The sequence below is a fragment of the Equus caballus genome, chromosome 4 (assembly GCF_041296265.1).
Source record: "Equus caballus isolate H_3958 breed thoroughbred chromosome 4, TB-T2T, whole genome shotgun sequence".
Lineage (NCBI taxonomy): Eukaryota > Metazoa > Chordata > Mammalia > Perissodactyla > Equidae > Equus > Equus caballus.
In genome coordinates this window covers 9145332-9160755 of record NC_091687.1, presented here as the reverse complement: position 1 = coordinate 9160755, position 15424 = coordinate 9145332, and the positions used below count along the sequence as shown (strand labels likewise).

The 15424-nt window shown below is 40.2% G+C and overlaps 1 gene segment (V, D, J or C); it reads left to right on the top strand.

Moving 5' to 3' along the window:
* Positions 1–808: 808 nt before the first annotated feature.
* The window catches only part of LOC100061555 (T-cell receptor gamma chain C region C10.5-like), a 79980-nt gene continuing 65364 nt past the window's right edge, over positions 809–15424 (top strand). Inside the window, 2 exon segments of the C gene segment in view lie at positions 809–944; positions 1054–1374. Of these exon segments, the coding sequence occupies positions 1333–1374 (42 nt within the window).

The window sequence follows — 15424 nt, the reverse complement described above, 5'->3', positions numbered from 1 at the left end:
TAAAAAAAAATGATAGTAACGGTGATGATATCTAACTATTATTGAAAATATGTTGTTTTCTAGAGTCTGTTCCAGGTACCTTAGCTGACTTAATCTGCAGAAACTTTTGAGATAGGTGTAATTATTGCATCTGTTTTCACATGATGAATTTGAGGTACAAATAGATTGAGCAATTTGCACAGGATCAGGCAGCTTCTAAGTGATAGAGATGAACAGGAAACAGTGGCTGAAATTTAAAAAATGCTTCAATGACATGGGAACTTGTTCAGAATATAGAATGAACAGAAAGGAGAAGAATAAAAAAGACTATACGTATTCCACATGTAACTTATAAAAATATTTACAGGCCACAAAATAACATTAATATCCATATATGTATACACAAAGAAGAAATCTAGAAGTTAACACATCATCATGATAATGGTTGTTTGTCTTGGTGACAGGATCACACGTGTCCTTATTTTCATCTTTATTCTGTTTCTCTGAGTATCTTCAATGAATAACTTTGCCAGCATGTCCCATTATAACCTACACAGCTTTCGTTGAGGCCATCAGTCCTTTGTACCCCATTTTCTTCATCTATAAAATGAAAACTACAAATATCCGTATCATGTGATTGCCTTGAAGATTAAAAAGGTGAAAAAACATGTTTTTTAGAAAAAAAGCCTAACAGCCCTAAGGAGACCATCAGCCTTATCCTGAGATGGACAGGGTATGAGGCCCACAGAAATCAGCAACCTCAGATCTGAGGCCAGCACTAAAGGCCAAGGTCCCACCTCACCCACCACTTCCTTCCCCCTCGCCAGTTCAGGCCACGCCTACTTGCCACTGACCTGTGGCATCCAGTCATGAGGTCCTCACTTTCCTGCTTTCTGCTTGAGGACACAGCCTGGCAGACAGGATGTCACTGCTGGAAGCATTCACCTTCTTGTCCTTCTGGGCTGGTGAGTCACACTCCTTGACCATTTCGTTCTAGACGAGTGAGCAAAGAAATTCTTCAATGTTTCTTATATTGTCAGAAGTTCATTGGAAATTCTGTTTTTCTACTTACAGTTGGACTTGGGTTAACAAAAGTGGAGCAGTCCCAGATATCCATTACCAAAGCAGTAAAGAAAAGTGTTAACATATATTGCAAGATAACAAGCTCAGATTTTGAGGGGGAATACATTCACTGGTACCGGCAGAAACCCAATAAGGCTTTGGAGCATCTGATTTATGTGCGCTTCACAGGAAGCCCAGCTCTAGCTAACCTAGGTGGGAAGAAAAATAAACTTGAGGCCAGAAAGGATTCTCAAACTTCCACTTCAATGCTTACCATACATGCCATAGAAAATGAAGATGTGGCCATTTACTACTGTGCTGGATGGGACCACAGTACTAGATCTGTTGAGACAACCCACACAAGATCCCCTCCTTGGGTGTGTGCCCACCCACATCCTTCCCAACAGTGGCAACCACAACCAGGCCCAGCTGGGCTCCTGGCCTCAGCCTCTCCTTCTCTGCAGCACTTTCAGAGCTTTCCAGGAAGCCATTTTGGATTAGGCTTGCACATTAGCTTCCAGCTGACCTGAGGATTTGTGCCTCCAAAGCTTTATTTGACACTATTTAACAATGAATTAAAGTCCTGTCCAGGTACTGAGAGCATGATGGCTGTGCCACTGTCCATCATCTCACCATCCAGAAACTCTCAGTAAGTGGACAAGGTTCAGACAGAGAGAGGAATTACCATGAGCCATTATTATCATATATACTCAAGACAACCCCTCTGAAATATAACTATTATTGGTCCATTTTCAAACTAAAGAAATTAAAGCTTAGAGAATTTAGGCTTAATGATCAGCCAAAGACAAGATGTCCATGTTTTTGAACTGGACTGTGAGACCATATTGAAAAGTTTAAGGATTGCAGTTCTTTAAGTGAACACTAGGGGATCTGGGGGTAAATTAAGGATGCAGCAATGTTTTTTTTCAGGGAGGTGTGGGGGAAAGGATTGTGCCCATATGATGTCATCACAACAGAGCTCCTAATTCATTGAGACTCTTAGATTAGCCCATCATATTGGGTGACCCTTGATCTGCCCATGAAAGAATCTGCTAAGACCAGAAGAGCTGGCATTGTATGTGTGTGTGTGTGTGTGTGTGTGTGTGTAAGTCCTCTATCCACGGTCTCAATTCTTTGACTATATCAGTTCCTTTAACCCACACTACCTACAAGGTCTGTTCCATTATCATCAAGGATATTTGAGTCATGAGGTAAGTACCAAGTGGTTCAGTCACTTGTCAAGTCACACAGCTGGTACGTGGCTAATTGGCAGAGCAGAGTAGGGCCCCAGATAATCTGGCTCTTCTTGCCTCTCACACTAACCACTTCTTAACTGCAGGACAATAAGAGAAACAGTACACTGTTCCGTCCCCAAAGAGGAGAGAGAACTAACTATTATGGAATATTAACTGACATGAATTACTATTATGTGCTGAAGCACATCCCCAGTATTTGAAGGATCAGGTGTTTTCACAGAATAAAGTGTCAATAAATTTTCAGGGGACGGCCCTGTGGCTGAGGGGTTAAGTTCACGCGCTCAGCTGTGGTAGCCCAGGGTTTTGCTGATTCAGATGCTGGACACGGACATGGCACTGCTCTCAGGCCACGTTGAGGTGGCATCCCACATTCCACAACTAGAAGGACCTACAACTAAACATATACAACTATGTGCTGGGGGGATTTGGGGAGAAGAGAAAAGAGCAGGAAAAACAAGAAGATTGGCAACAGTTGTTAGCTCAGGTGCCAATCTTTAAACAAAAATAAAATAAATTTTCAATTGACTTTTCAATATAAAAGAATAAAAAGATCCTTATTTTCTATTTCTGACAATCATTATCTACAGTGGGCTTCTGGTAAATATATAGATACCTCCTTGCAGATTTCCTCTGCGTACTGTACACTTTAATTAAAAATTCCTCAAACAGCATCAACATATTCCTTCTCTCTAGCCCTTATTTCAAGGATTCACAGGCTATTGTTCAAATGTGAGATGTATTGGAAGGAAAAAGTAGGCATTTGCGGGCCAGGCTCACACAAGAGATGGAATTAGACACAAGATCGTTCAGCCCTTCTTCTCCCACCTTTGGTGGGTTCATATTTCTTTGATTTACATCCTGATTTACACTCTTTATGGCCATGATGGTTTCTTAATGGGGGTCCATTACCTTCTTCAGCCAAAACAGAACCTTCTTAGTTCCCTATACTTTTTACACAAGCAAATTAGAGAAAAGAACCTGAAAGGAACACATCCATTGTGAGAAGAGGAGCACGTTCCAGAAGGAATGCATGGAAAATGTGGATTACGCTTCTCAAAAAATCTATGCTGAATTCTTTGAATGGATTTTCTCGTGTACTGTACGGAAGATCAGTGGACCTGGAGATATAGTGTCTTCGAGGAACAGACCTCAGGAGTCAAAAGTGATGTCAGCTTTTCCACATAACCTCTAAAAATTTAGTGGCAAATTCAATGATGAACAAAGGGAAAGAAGCAAACAATTTATGTTGCATTCAAATGATAGAATATTATGAAGCCATTAAAAATGGCACTTTTGAAAATTTAGTAACAAAAATGAAAATGTTTATATTCAAATATCAAAAAGTCACTTAAAATATGAATGAGTATACGTTAAATCTCAAATATATACATGTCTTTGTTGGTGGAATAAACAAAAAGAGGAAATATTTGAGTTTTAAGATAGATGTTTTTTCTGATAGAGTGGATAGGTTATTTTCTTTTTTATGGTTTAATGATTTTATAAATTTTCAAAATTGGACTGCAAAAACTTTCACAAATAAAATATTATTTAACAAGGAAATTTTCTCTTGTTTTTTTGTAATAATAAAAGTATAACTTGGGGGCCGGCCCAGTGGCATATCGGTTAAATTCGCCACCGAATCTCCTCAGTGGCCTGGCGTTGACTGGTTCAGATCCTGGTGTGGACATGACACCGCTTGGCACGCCATGCTGTGGTATGCATCCCACATATAAAGTAGAGGAAGATAGGCATGGATGTTAGCTCAGGGCCAGTCTTCCTCAGCAAAAAGAGGAGGATTGGCAGCGGTTAGCTCAGGACTACTCTTCCTCAAAAAATAAAAATATATAACTTGAAAACATCATAAAGGGCTTATTATGTGTCAGGCACTATTACTTCTATTTTATGTTCATTATCATCTTTACTGGGCTAATGTAACTTTCTTAAGTCTCTGAAAGATATTTATTTAATCAATTATAGGTGTAGAAATTGAGACAGAGATTAAATAACTCAGCCAACATCAAAATCAGTAAGTAGTATAGGATGGTGGTTATCTTCAAAGGTCATTAGCAACGATATTCACATAAATTTTTTAGGGACCTGATATATTTTCAAAATATCAAGTTAACTAAGAGAACAGAATATTAAACTGTATGTGTAAAGCCCATTTAAAATGAAACAAATATATGTGTAATGATCCAAGCAAGCATCCTACTATGTATAAATATGCAGAGAAAACACTTGAAAGTAAATGACGATGGCTTTTATTGGAATCACTTCATAACAGCTTTACTCAGATTTCTCTTCAATGAGCATCTGCTATTTATCCAAGCTCCCACATGTGTCAGCTTTGCGGCTTGGGATCAGTCACCTTTTCCACATGTTCTCATCTGCCGAAGGGAGATAATAGTACCAGTAACTCCCAAGATTGAGAAGTGTAAGTGAAATAAGGCAAGAAAACCCTTAGAACAGTGCTAGCATGTCCTCGATACATATTACATATAATATCAATTTTAAAGGCTTATTATTACATATAGAAATTAACATTATTAAAAATATCCCTCTCTGTGACATAATGTTCAAGAGATGATTCCTAGGTCCAGGTTGAGTGGAAGCCGGTCCCATTCCCACAGATTGTGTGCTATTCCTTCTGGCAATTTCAATCTCATCTCTTTTGAAGGGCACCCAGAACACAAGTGAAATTTGATTTCTCTGAGTTATAATCAATACAGTAATTTCCCAAATAATCATAAAACAAAATGTTCCATTGTATTTCAAATCAAAATGTCTATGGCTTTTTAAACGAGGTATGAATACTGTTAATTTGAAAGTTCAGCTTGCTTCTTATTTATATTGTAAAATACTGTCCATATTTCATACTCCCGAGTGCTGAATCCAAACAAATTAGCAGAGGAACTAATTTTAATTTTATGATTCGCAAGTCATGTCCTCACATCTCTGGAGCAACGTTTCTATATGTGAAAATTAAGGAGGGAACAGGAAAGTTTGAAACAGAATTAGGTCAACTCCAGAACTGCCCCCACCCACTCCACAGAGACATTCCCACCCAGACTGCGAACCCTACTCCCCATCAGTTGAGCACCCACGGATCACCAGAGCCACCTAATCTGCTCAGCTCTGCAGCAGATACTGAAGGGCCCCCCAGGACCACCAGAGCCGCCACTTCCTCTTCTTACACCAAGTCACACCACACCTTCCTCTCACTGATGTGGATCCTTCAAGGACCAGGGCCCTCACTTTCCTGCCTTCTCCTTGGTGATGCAGTCTAACAGACAGGACAGTCATGGGAACATTCATAATTTTCTCCCTCTGGGCTTCTGAGTTGCTCCTCCATTATTCCATCATAGATGAGAGATGAAAGAGATTCTTTATTGTTTTCTTTTTCTGTGTCAGGTGTTCATGGGAATTTCCCTTTTTTGTTGGCAGGTGGACAAGGGCAGGTAAAGGTGGAGCAACCTGAAATGTCAACCTCCAGGGCAACAGAGAGAGAGTTCACATGTCTTGTATGATGCCCACTGCAGACACTGAAAATACAGTTATACACTGGTACCGGCAGACACCAAACAAAATTATGGCACATCCCACGTGTATCATTTCAGTAAAAACCCCAGTCAATTCATTTAGGTGAAAAAAACAACAAAATTAAGGCAAGTAAAATTTTTCAAACATCTACTTCAATTTTTACCATAAACTTTAAAGAAAAAGCTATGGACATTGACTGTCATGCAGGTGGGACCCTCAGCACTGGCGGTGCCCAACAACTGGGTCTTTGCCCCACCACAGCCTTCCCACAGGAGCAAACTTAACTACCTCCCGCCTGGGCTCCCAGCCTCAGGCTCGCCTCCTCTGCTGCACTTCCTGAGCTTTCCAGGAGGCCAGCATGGGTTAAGCTCACACATTAGGCCCCACCTTAAGCAGGAAGCACTCCTGACCATTATGTTCCCAAAGTTTCATTTAGCACTGCTTCCTAATGAATTAAAGTCTTGTCTGGGAAAGAGTGGACACAGGCCCCATTTATCACATCACCATCCAGAGACTTCCACTAACTGTGAATGACTCAGGCTGAGGGAGGGAGTCATTGTGAACACAGGACTCCTAGATACAGTACATATACGTGACCATATACAGTTATCAGAACACCCCTGCAATATAATTATTGTCTGCCCATTTTATAGATAAAGAAATTAAGGCTCAGAGAGGTAATGTGTTTGGTCAAAGGCAGGGAGTCCAGGCTTTTTTAACTGGACCATGATGCTACCCTGAAAATTTAAAGATCACAATTCTCTGACAAACAGAATACTTGAGGTAAATTTGGGATGGAGCAAGTGTCTGTTTTCTGGAGGAGGAGAAAAACGGTTCCTCACTTCACATTCAGGCTGTGTCAACATGATGCCATCAGAGCAGAGCTCTGAGCCACTGGGGCCATTAGAGGAACCCACCATATTTTGAATAACTCTTGGTTCTGTCTGTGAAAGAAGAGAGAGTGAGCCAAGAGAAGAATAGCTAACAATTTTGCCTGTGAGCGAGTTCACTGTTAGTGTTCTCAATTCTTTGCACATATGAGCTCCTTTAACCCTCACGTTAACTTCTGAGGTCTCTTGCATTATCATGAAGCCCATGTGACCTATGAGGAGAGTGAGATACTGTGAGTCTCAGGAACGTGTCCAAGTCACACAGCAGGTACACAGCAGAGAAGGGTTGTACCCAGGTAGTCTAGCTCCAGAGTCTGTCCTTTTGATCCTTGAGGATAAAAAAAGTGCTGTGCATTGTTCCTACCCCCACGGAAAAAAGAAATCTAACCTTTGTGGAATGTTCACTGACACAATTTATCATTTTGTCCTGAACCGTGTGACCAGGACTTGAGGAATTAGGATTCTTCACAAAATATGTGAAATGTAAATAAATTAGCAATTTGTTTTCCAAAACATAAAATAACAAAAATTGCATCATTTATGATACCACCTCTGAAATGATTCTGAGGTAAACGAAGACTACCCTTTAGTCCATGCCTTCTTCTCATACAGCACATGCTGAGCGCCCCATGGGGTAATATGAATATCATCTTGCATCTGTGCCATACATAGTCCCTTATTTATTCAATAATTTCCAAGGTCACAGCAACATACTCATCCCCATCATCTCCTCCCCCCAGGATCCAGCTTCTATTTCCCAATTCAAGGAGGCCGTTGGAAGAAAGGAAGGAGAGTCACAGGAAAGGGGGACATAGAGTCAGTCTGTCCACCTTTCTCTTCCTGCCTCTGATGTTCACAAGCTCCTTTGATTGCATCTGTCCCTGTAATTCCTGACCATCGCGTTCCCTCCGTGTGGGCCACAGTTGGTTTCTCGAACCCATAGAGGAACTCACTAATTACCTAAACTGTTGGTAGAAGCTAAGGTGGAGAGCAAGACCTGAGAGAAACTCAATCTGAGAACATAAGCCCTTTCAGACAGGAAGGCACAGAAAAGCTTGTCAGCTGACCTCTGCTACCTTCCCTACATGGTGTCACATCTGGACTCAGAAGAACCGCACAGAGCAGAAATGCGGTGTCCACAGCGAGACACCTGTGCTCAGAGGAAAACGCGCCGGCAGCTTCTTATGTATCAGAGTAAAGGGTGACTAACAGGGAAAAAGACACCTGATTTATACTGTATTCAAAGGATAGAATATGATGCAGCCATTGAAAACAGTGTTCTGTGGATATGTCAATAAAATTTTAAAATAGTCACAGTATAAAGAGAGAAAAATTCATTAGTACATAATAACATCTTAAAAATATAAATGTCTATATTGATAGGAAAATTTTTAAAGAGAGTGAAGGGAATTTTTTAAAATTTTAATGGTTATTCGTGAAGGAATACATGGTTTTATTTCTTTGATGTGTTTTGATTAACTTTACATGTTTTCCTATATGAGTTGCTATGATTTTACTGTAAAAATTATTTGACAAAGTAAACTTCTCTTGCTTGATAATATAGGAATAAAAAGACTTCATAACATCATTGAAGACTCATGATGCACCAGGTACTGATATCTGAGCATTGTGCGCATTATGCTCACATAATATGATAAAGTAAGCCTCTTAATACCTCTAAAAGATATGTATGTATACAAGGTACACATGTGGAAAGTGAGGAACAAGATTAAATAGCTTAGCCAGTGTCAGATAGGGTTAAGAGACATAGAAGGGTGTTTAATTATCTTTGGTTATTAAAAATAATATTCACATAGATTATTTAAAGACCTGATTGGGGCTGGCCCAGTGGCGCAGCAGTTAAGTTCACACATTCTGCTGCTTGGCGCCCTGGGGTTCTCCAATTCACATCCAGGGTGCGGACATGGCACTGCTGGGCAAAAGCCATGCTGTGGTAGGCATCCCACATATAAAGTAGAGGAAGATGGGCACGGATGTTAGCTCAGGGCCAGCCTTTCTCAGCAAAAAGAGCAAGATTGGCAGTAGTTAGCTCAGGGCTAACCTTCTTCTTCAAAAAAAAAAAGAAAAAAGACCTGACTATTGCTCACAGTAATAACAAAAAGGAGGGAATATAAAGCCAAATATGCAAACCCCACTAAAAAACGTATATGTACAAGAATATATACACATGTATACATAACTAAGTAATCCTATTTCTATCTAAAAATATATGAAGAAAATTTCAAAGTAAAAGTAAATACGGAGCACCTTTCATTGTCATTTTTTACATCTCATTTTACTCAGATTTTCTTTAGTGAATACCTGTTACTTATCCATGTATTAAATTTAAAACCAGGCAAGGAAATAAAAGAAAAAAATAAATAATTGGGACTATATCAAGCTCAAAATCTTCTGCACAGCAAAGGAAATCATCAAAGAAATGAAAAGACAACTTCACAATTGGGAGAAGATATTTGCAAAACATGCATCTGACAAGAGGTTAATATCTAAAATATGTAAAGAACTCATGCATCTCAACAACAAAGAAACAAACAATCCAATTAAAAAATGGGCACAAGTTCTGAACAGACATTTTTCCAAAGAAGATATACAGATGGTTAACAGGCATATGAATAGATGATCAACATCACTAATTATTAGAGAAATGCAAATCTAAACTACAATAAGATATCACCTCAGGCATGTCAGAATGGCTATAATTAGCAAGACAAGACATACCAACTGTTGGAGAGGCTGTGGAGAAAAGGGAACTCTCATATACTGCTGGTGGGAATGTAAACTGGTGCAGTTGCTATGGAAAACAGTATGGAGATTCCTCAAGAAATTAAGAATAGAGTTACAATATCATCCAGCTATTCCACTGCTGGGTATTTATCCAAAGAACATGAAAACATGAATGCATGAAGATATATGCACCCCTGTGTTCATTGCAGTGTTATTCGCAATAACCAAGACTTCGAAACAATATATAGGTCCATCTTGCATGAATGGATAAAGAAGATGCGGTATATATACAATGAAATACTACTCAGCTATAAAAAAAAAAGAAGAAATCTTGCTATTTGCAACAACATGGATGAAACTTGAGGGTAATATGCTAAGTGAAATAAGTCAGATGGAGAAAGTGAAATACCATATCATCTCACTTATAAGTAGACCATAAAAACAGCAACAGCAACAACAAACACATAGAGACAGAGATTAGATTGGTGGTTACCAGAGGGGAAGAGGAGAGGAGGGGGGGAAAGAAGTGACAACGTCCGTGTGTATGATGATGGATAGTAATCAGTCTTTGGGTGGTGAACACAATGTAGTCTACACAGAATTCAAAATTTAATGATTTACACCTGAAATTTATATAATGTTCTAAACCAATATTACCTCAATCAGTAAATAGATAAAATAATATAAGAAAACATTTTGTATAATGCCTAACAAATAGCAAGTTCTCATGATATTAGATGCTATATTAATTTTAAAGCTTATCATTACATATTAAAACTTGCATTGATTTGAAAACATTCCTGCATGTGGCATGATGCTCAGGAGACATCTTCAACGTCCAGGTGAGTAGAAGCTGATTCCCACAGATTGTCTGTCTCCAATATCCACCAGAATTCACAGTCTAGTCCCTTCTTGAAGCAACCAGATGATAAATGAAATTGATTTCTCTTAGTCAATCTGCATAGTGACATCTCAATTGGTTCAAAAAAAAAAGAAATCCAGTACTAATGCATATGGCATATTAAATAATGTCCATGAGACATTTCAATGTCTGATTTTTGTTTTGTTGTGTTACAGAAAAATAAACGTCAGGATTCAGAGCCAAATCCTGAATCAACAGCAAATCACAGAAAGATAGACGTGGGAACTGAACACTGCAGGTACATCTTCGTATTTCTGAAGCAATGTGTTTCCAGTGTGGAATTTTAGGGGGAACAACTGACAGGATATGAGAACCATGCTTCCCTGACTCCCAGATGGACACATTCATCCCAGGATTTCTTTCCAGACTGAGAACCCTGCTACGGGACCCGTGCAGCGCTCCTGGGGAGCAGGAAACCTCAGAACTGGTCATTTCCCCTGCAGATCAGGAAGAACCCAGGGAACCACCTGATCCACCACTTCTTCTGAGACACCAGAACCAGCCCTGCCCTGATGCCACTGGCCTGAGACATCCCGCTGACTGGACTCTGAGCATGGAAAGAATCCCAGTGGCTTTTGTTCTCTAAGTGAGACCTCCTGCTGCAGGCTGGCCCAGAATCAAGGAGCTGTGTAGTTGGAGGGGCCTTTCTAAAGATCATCCAGCTCAGTGCTTCTGAGGCATTCAGAGGAGAATCTGTGCTGCTAAATCCAGTAGTCACCAGCCACATGTGGCTGCTGAGCACCTAAAGTGTAGCCAGACCAATAGTCCAAGCTGAGATGGACTGCATGTGTAAAATATAAACCATATCTTGAAGTTAAGATAAGAAAAGTGAAATGTCTCCCGAAAGATTTCTATATTGATTGCATGTTGAAATGATACTTTGCATATCTTGGACTAGAGAAAAATAACCCTCAGCTTAATTTTAACTGTTTGTTTTAAATTTATTGAACATAGCTTTTATGGTTTCCTTTTTAGTGTGGAAGATTTGCTCTGAGCTAACATCTGCGCCAATCTTCCTCTATTTTGTATGTGGGTCCCTGCCACAGCATGGCTTGACAAGTGATGTAGGTCCACACTGAACCTGTAAACCTGTGATGCTGAAGTGGAGTGTGGTGAACTTAACCACTACTTCATGGAGCTGGCCCATTTTTACTTTTTTTTTAATGCAGCAGCTAAAAAAATTAATTTGTGACTTGAATGTCTGACACATTTATTACTATTGGATAGCACACTTGCTAACAATTAAATAATTCTGACCATCTTCCCTGAAGAACGAATAAATAAAATGTTTTGCAAATAATTTCAAGGATGAAGGACTCTCTGGAGATTGACCACAAAATGGCTGAAAGCTGAGACAGTAAGTCAATTTCTAAATCCAGTCTCTAACTTGTTGCCCCACCAACTGTCAATCACTTTGCAGCAGACGAGTCAGTGGTTAGATGCGCAGGAGACAATATTGCCACCTTCTTGGCGCCCTCGTCCATTAGCAGTCCTGCCACTCAGATCATGGTGGTAGATGACAATCCTCATGCAGGGTGATGCAGTCAGCCCTGGCGAGACATCGGGCCCCCTGCCTTCCACTTCCCCCTAATGCCACCCCATATGGGAATTTGGGTGGATCTCCAGCTGCTCTGGAACTCTGTTCTCTCATCTGAAAATGATGTGGGGCAACTGTTGAAATTATGTGGTTCTGTTTTCTGTATTAAAGCAAAATGATAAAAAAAAAGATATAACTATATTCACTACCTTCTTATAAAGCCAAGTTCTTGAAAGGAAAAGAAAGGAAAGAAAACCTGTGCTGCTGATCCTGCAGCCCCAAAGAGGAAACTTCTCTGCAGCTAAACATGGTGGGAAGAAAAGCTCTTTGAGATCTAAGTTAATTGATACATTTCCAATTAAATATTCAAAGTTTATGTGCACTTCAATAGTATTGTTAAAAATGATTAATGAAAGTAAAGACTAAATGATCTGAGGGAAAACTGCTCCTCAGATTGTCAACTCATCATCTGTCTCCCTCAGCTTCTGTTTTTGTTGTTAGAAATTGATAATAAAGGCATGTCTCCTGTGAAAGATCCCAGCACCCCCACCCTCTCCTGAAGCCTAGGGCAAGGCTACGACCCCCCAGAAGGGGTACAGGGTAGAGGGGGCTGAAACTTACTTTCGCTTTGTTTTCAGGTTGTTCCCTTCATTGTATCTTCCCCGTTGTCCTAATAACACAGAACCCTTTCTTCTTCTTGCCCCCATCTCAGTGCCTGACTCCATGGAGGAGTGAGCTCTGTGAACTAGTGATAATGAGGGTGTGGCCAACAGGAGGAACAAGCTCCTCACTTGTCTCCTTACAGAACAGCATCATCCACATTCCCCAGGGGAGCTGCCCAGTGCTCTGCTGTGAACCTCCGCACCGTCCTACACCCCATCTTCTCCCCTCACTGACTCCTACTTTGCCCTTTTGAGTTCTGTGACCTTCACTGAGGTTTTAACTCCTCTTAAAGGGGAGAATGGAGGCTGACCCTCAGGATCCTGACTTGCACAAAGTGGGTAACAAAGTCCTTTAGTGAGGGAGGAAGAAGAGATGGGTTGGGGGTGCGAAAGAGTTCACCTGGGCTATGTATAAAGACAGTTTGAGCTACTAAATCACATACACATGACCATGCCCGTTAGTCAGCTGGATATGTGAGCATGGAGCCCAGGAGAAGGTGTGGGATGGATATGGGTCTGTAATTTCCTCCTATCATTGCTTTCCCAATTTCCTCAAGATAATTAAAGCCAAGAATGGAAAAGATCGCTCAGGCAAATCAAGTAAAGTAAGAATAGAAATATGGATCCCAACAACTTTTGGTGGATTGGTGAAGGGCAGTCCGTAAATATACCCTAAGACAGATGGAAAGTCTTGGGTTAGAAGAAGAAAAAACAGACAAAAAGGAAAGCCAGGAATCCAGAATGAGGAACCCCAGTTTCATAGAGAAGAAGCTGGGATTTAGTAGGGATAAGTTGTTCAGGTAGCTGAGAGAGAGGACATAAACCTAAACCTTAAAGAGAAGCCAACAAACCAGAATAGAGTATTCAGACCCCTCAAGTTGCTGGTACCACTGTAAGCTGTAGGGTGCGTGGGTAGCTGAAAATATGGTAACACAGTGATGAACCAATGTCTTTCCAGGTGGTTGAAGAAGTTCTCTTTGGCCCCAATTATGGGTACCACAGCATAGACCGTCTTTTCTTCTTCTCATCAACTCTGGTGTGACAACTCAGTGGAGTTATTGATGATTTATTCCATGAATGACAGTGGGAGAAAGGAGAGAAGACCAACATTATAGCATTGAGTCATAGTGGTTTCCCCATTGGACAGCTCTCCCCGGTTAGGTGCCATATCATTGCATCTTTATTACACTCAAGTAACTTAGCATAATGTCTTGCTCATAGTGGGAGCTTCATGAATACTGTTGGGATAAATGAGTCCTCTCAGAGTTCTGTGGTGGCCGTCTCTACCATGTGGTCTGATCTAAGGTGGAGGACCTTGCTCTGCTGTCTTCACGTAGAGTAGATATGCAAACAGTGGTGAGCACACTTCTTCACAATGAGGCAAGGAAGCCATGTTCACCCTCCCCAACGGGAGGTTTGACTTGATGGACTCAGCCAAGCTGCATGGTCTGAGACTCTTCTCAGTAGGGGTTGCAGGCTGCCCTGGAGGAGAGGTCAATTGATTCAGACATGCTGTCACTCTTCCAAGCATTACCTCTCCCAGTCCTTGGAGCTTGTAAGTTGTTTTCTTCCCGCAATTCCCATTGACAGGTATTCTCTAACATTGTAGTTTTTAAAAATTCTAAGATTTTGCTCATTAGTCTTCTCCTTCCCTCATTTGTCAGTGTGTATGTATGGTGCGGGTCATCTGGACAAACCTCAGCTTTCCATTCCTATATGTCTGTCAAACACAGCTGCCTGGAACGTGAGGTATCTGGGGTAACAATATCTACGACGTCCGTATATTGATATCAGGAAAGCTCTGGTCCAACCCTGCAGGCCCTGCTGCACATTTCATCTGACAGTAGTGTCAGGATGGAGTCAGGCATTCTTCTGAGTAAATTTGAGGTACTGTTTTCATTTATTATTCTAACAGTTTTTTAGTGGATTCGTTAGGATTTTCTAGATATAAAATCATGTCTTCCACAAATAGTGACAGTTTTACTTCTTCCTTTCCAATTTGGATAGCTTTAATTCCTCTTTGTATCTAATTGTTCTTGCTGGGATTTCCAATACTATTTTGAATAAGTGGCAAAATTGGGGATCCTTGTCTCATTCCTGTTCTTGGAGGATTGCTTTCAGTTTTCCACCGATGAGGGTGATATTATCTGTGGGCTTGACTAACATGGCCTTTATTATGTAAGGATATTTTCCTTCTATACCCATTTTACTGTGAGTTTTTATCATAAATGTATTCTGAATCTTGTCAAATATTTTCTCTACATTTATTAGATGATCATGGGATTTTTATTCTCCGTTTAGTTAGTGTGGTGAATCCTGTTGATTGGTTTGTGGATGTTCAACCACCCTTGCCTCCCTGGAAGAAATTTCTCTTGATCGTGATGTATGATTCTTTTAATATGCTATTGTGTTCAACTTGCCAATATTTTGTTGATAATTTTGCATTTATGTTTGTCAGCAATACTGACCTGTAATTTTCTTCTTTTTGTTGTGCTTGTCTGTTTTTGGTATCAGGGCAATGTTGAACTTGTAAAATAAGTTAGGAATCATCACCTTCTCTCCAATATTTTTAAGAGTTTGAGAAGGAGAGCTATTAGATTTTCTTTCAGTGTTTGGTAGAAGTCACCAGAGAAGTCGTCTGGTTCTGAACTTTTGTACTTTTTAGGTTTTTGATTGCTATTTCAATCACCTTGCATGTGCTTGGTATATTCAGACTATTTCTTCTTGATTCAGTTTGGAAGGTTGTTGATTCTGAGAATTTCTGCATTTCTTCTATATTATCTAATATGTTTGCATTTAGCTGTTCATATTATTCTCTTACTATCAATTTT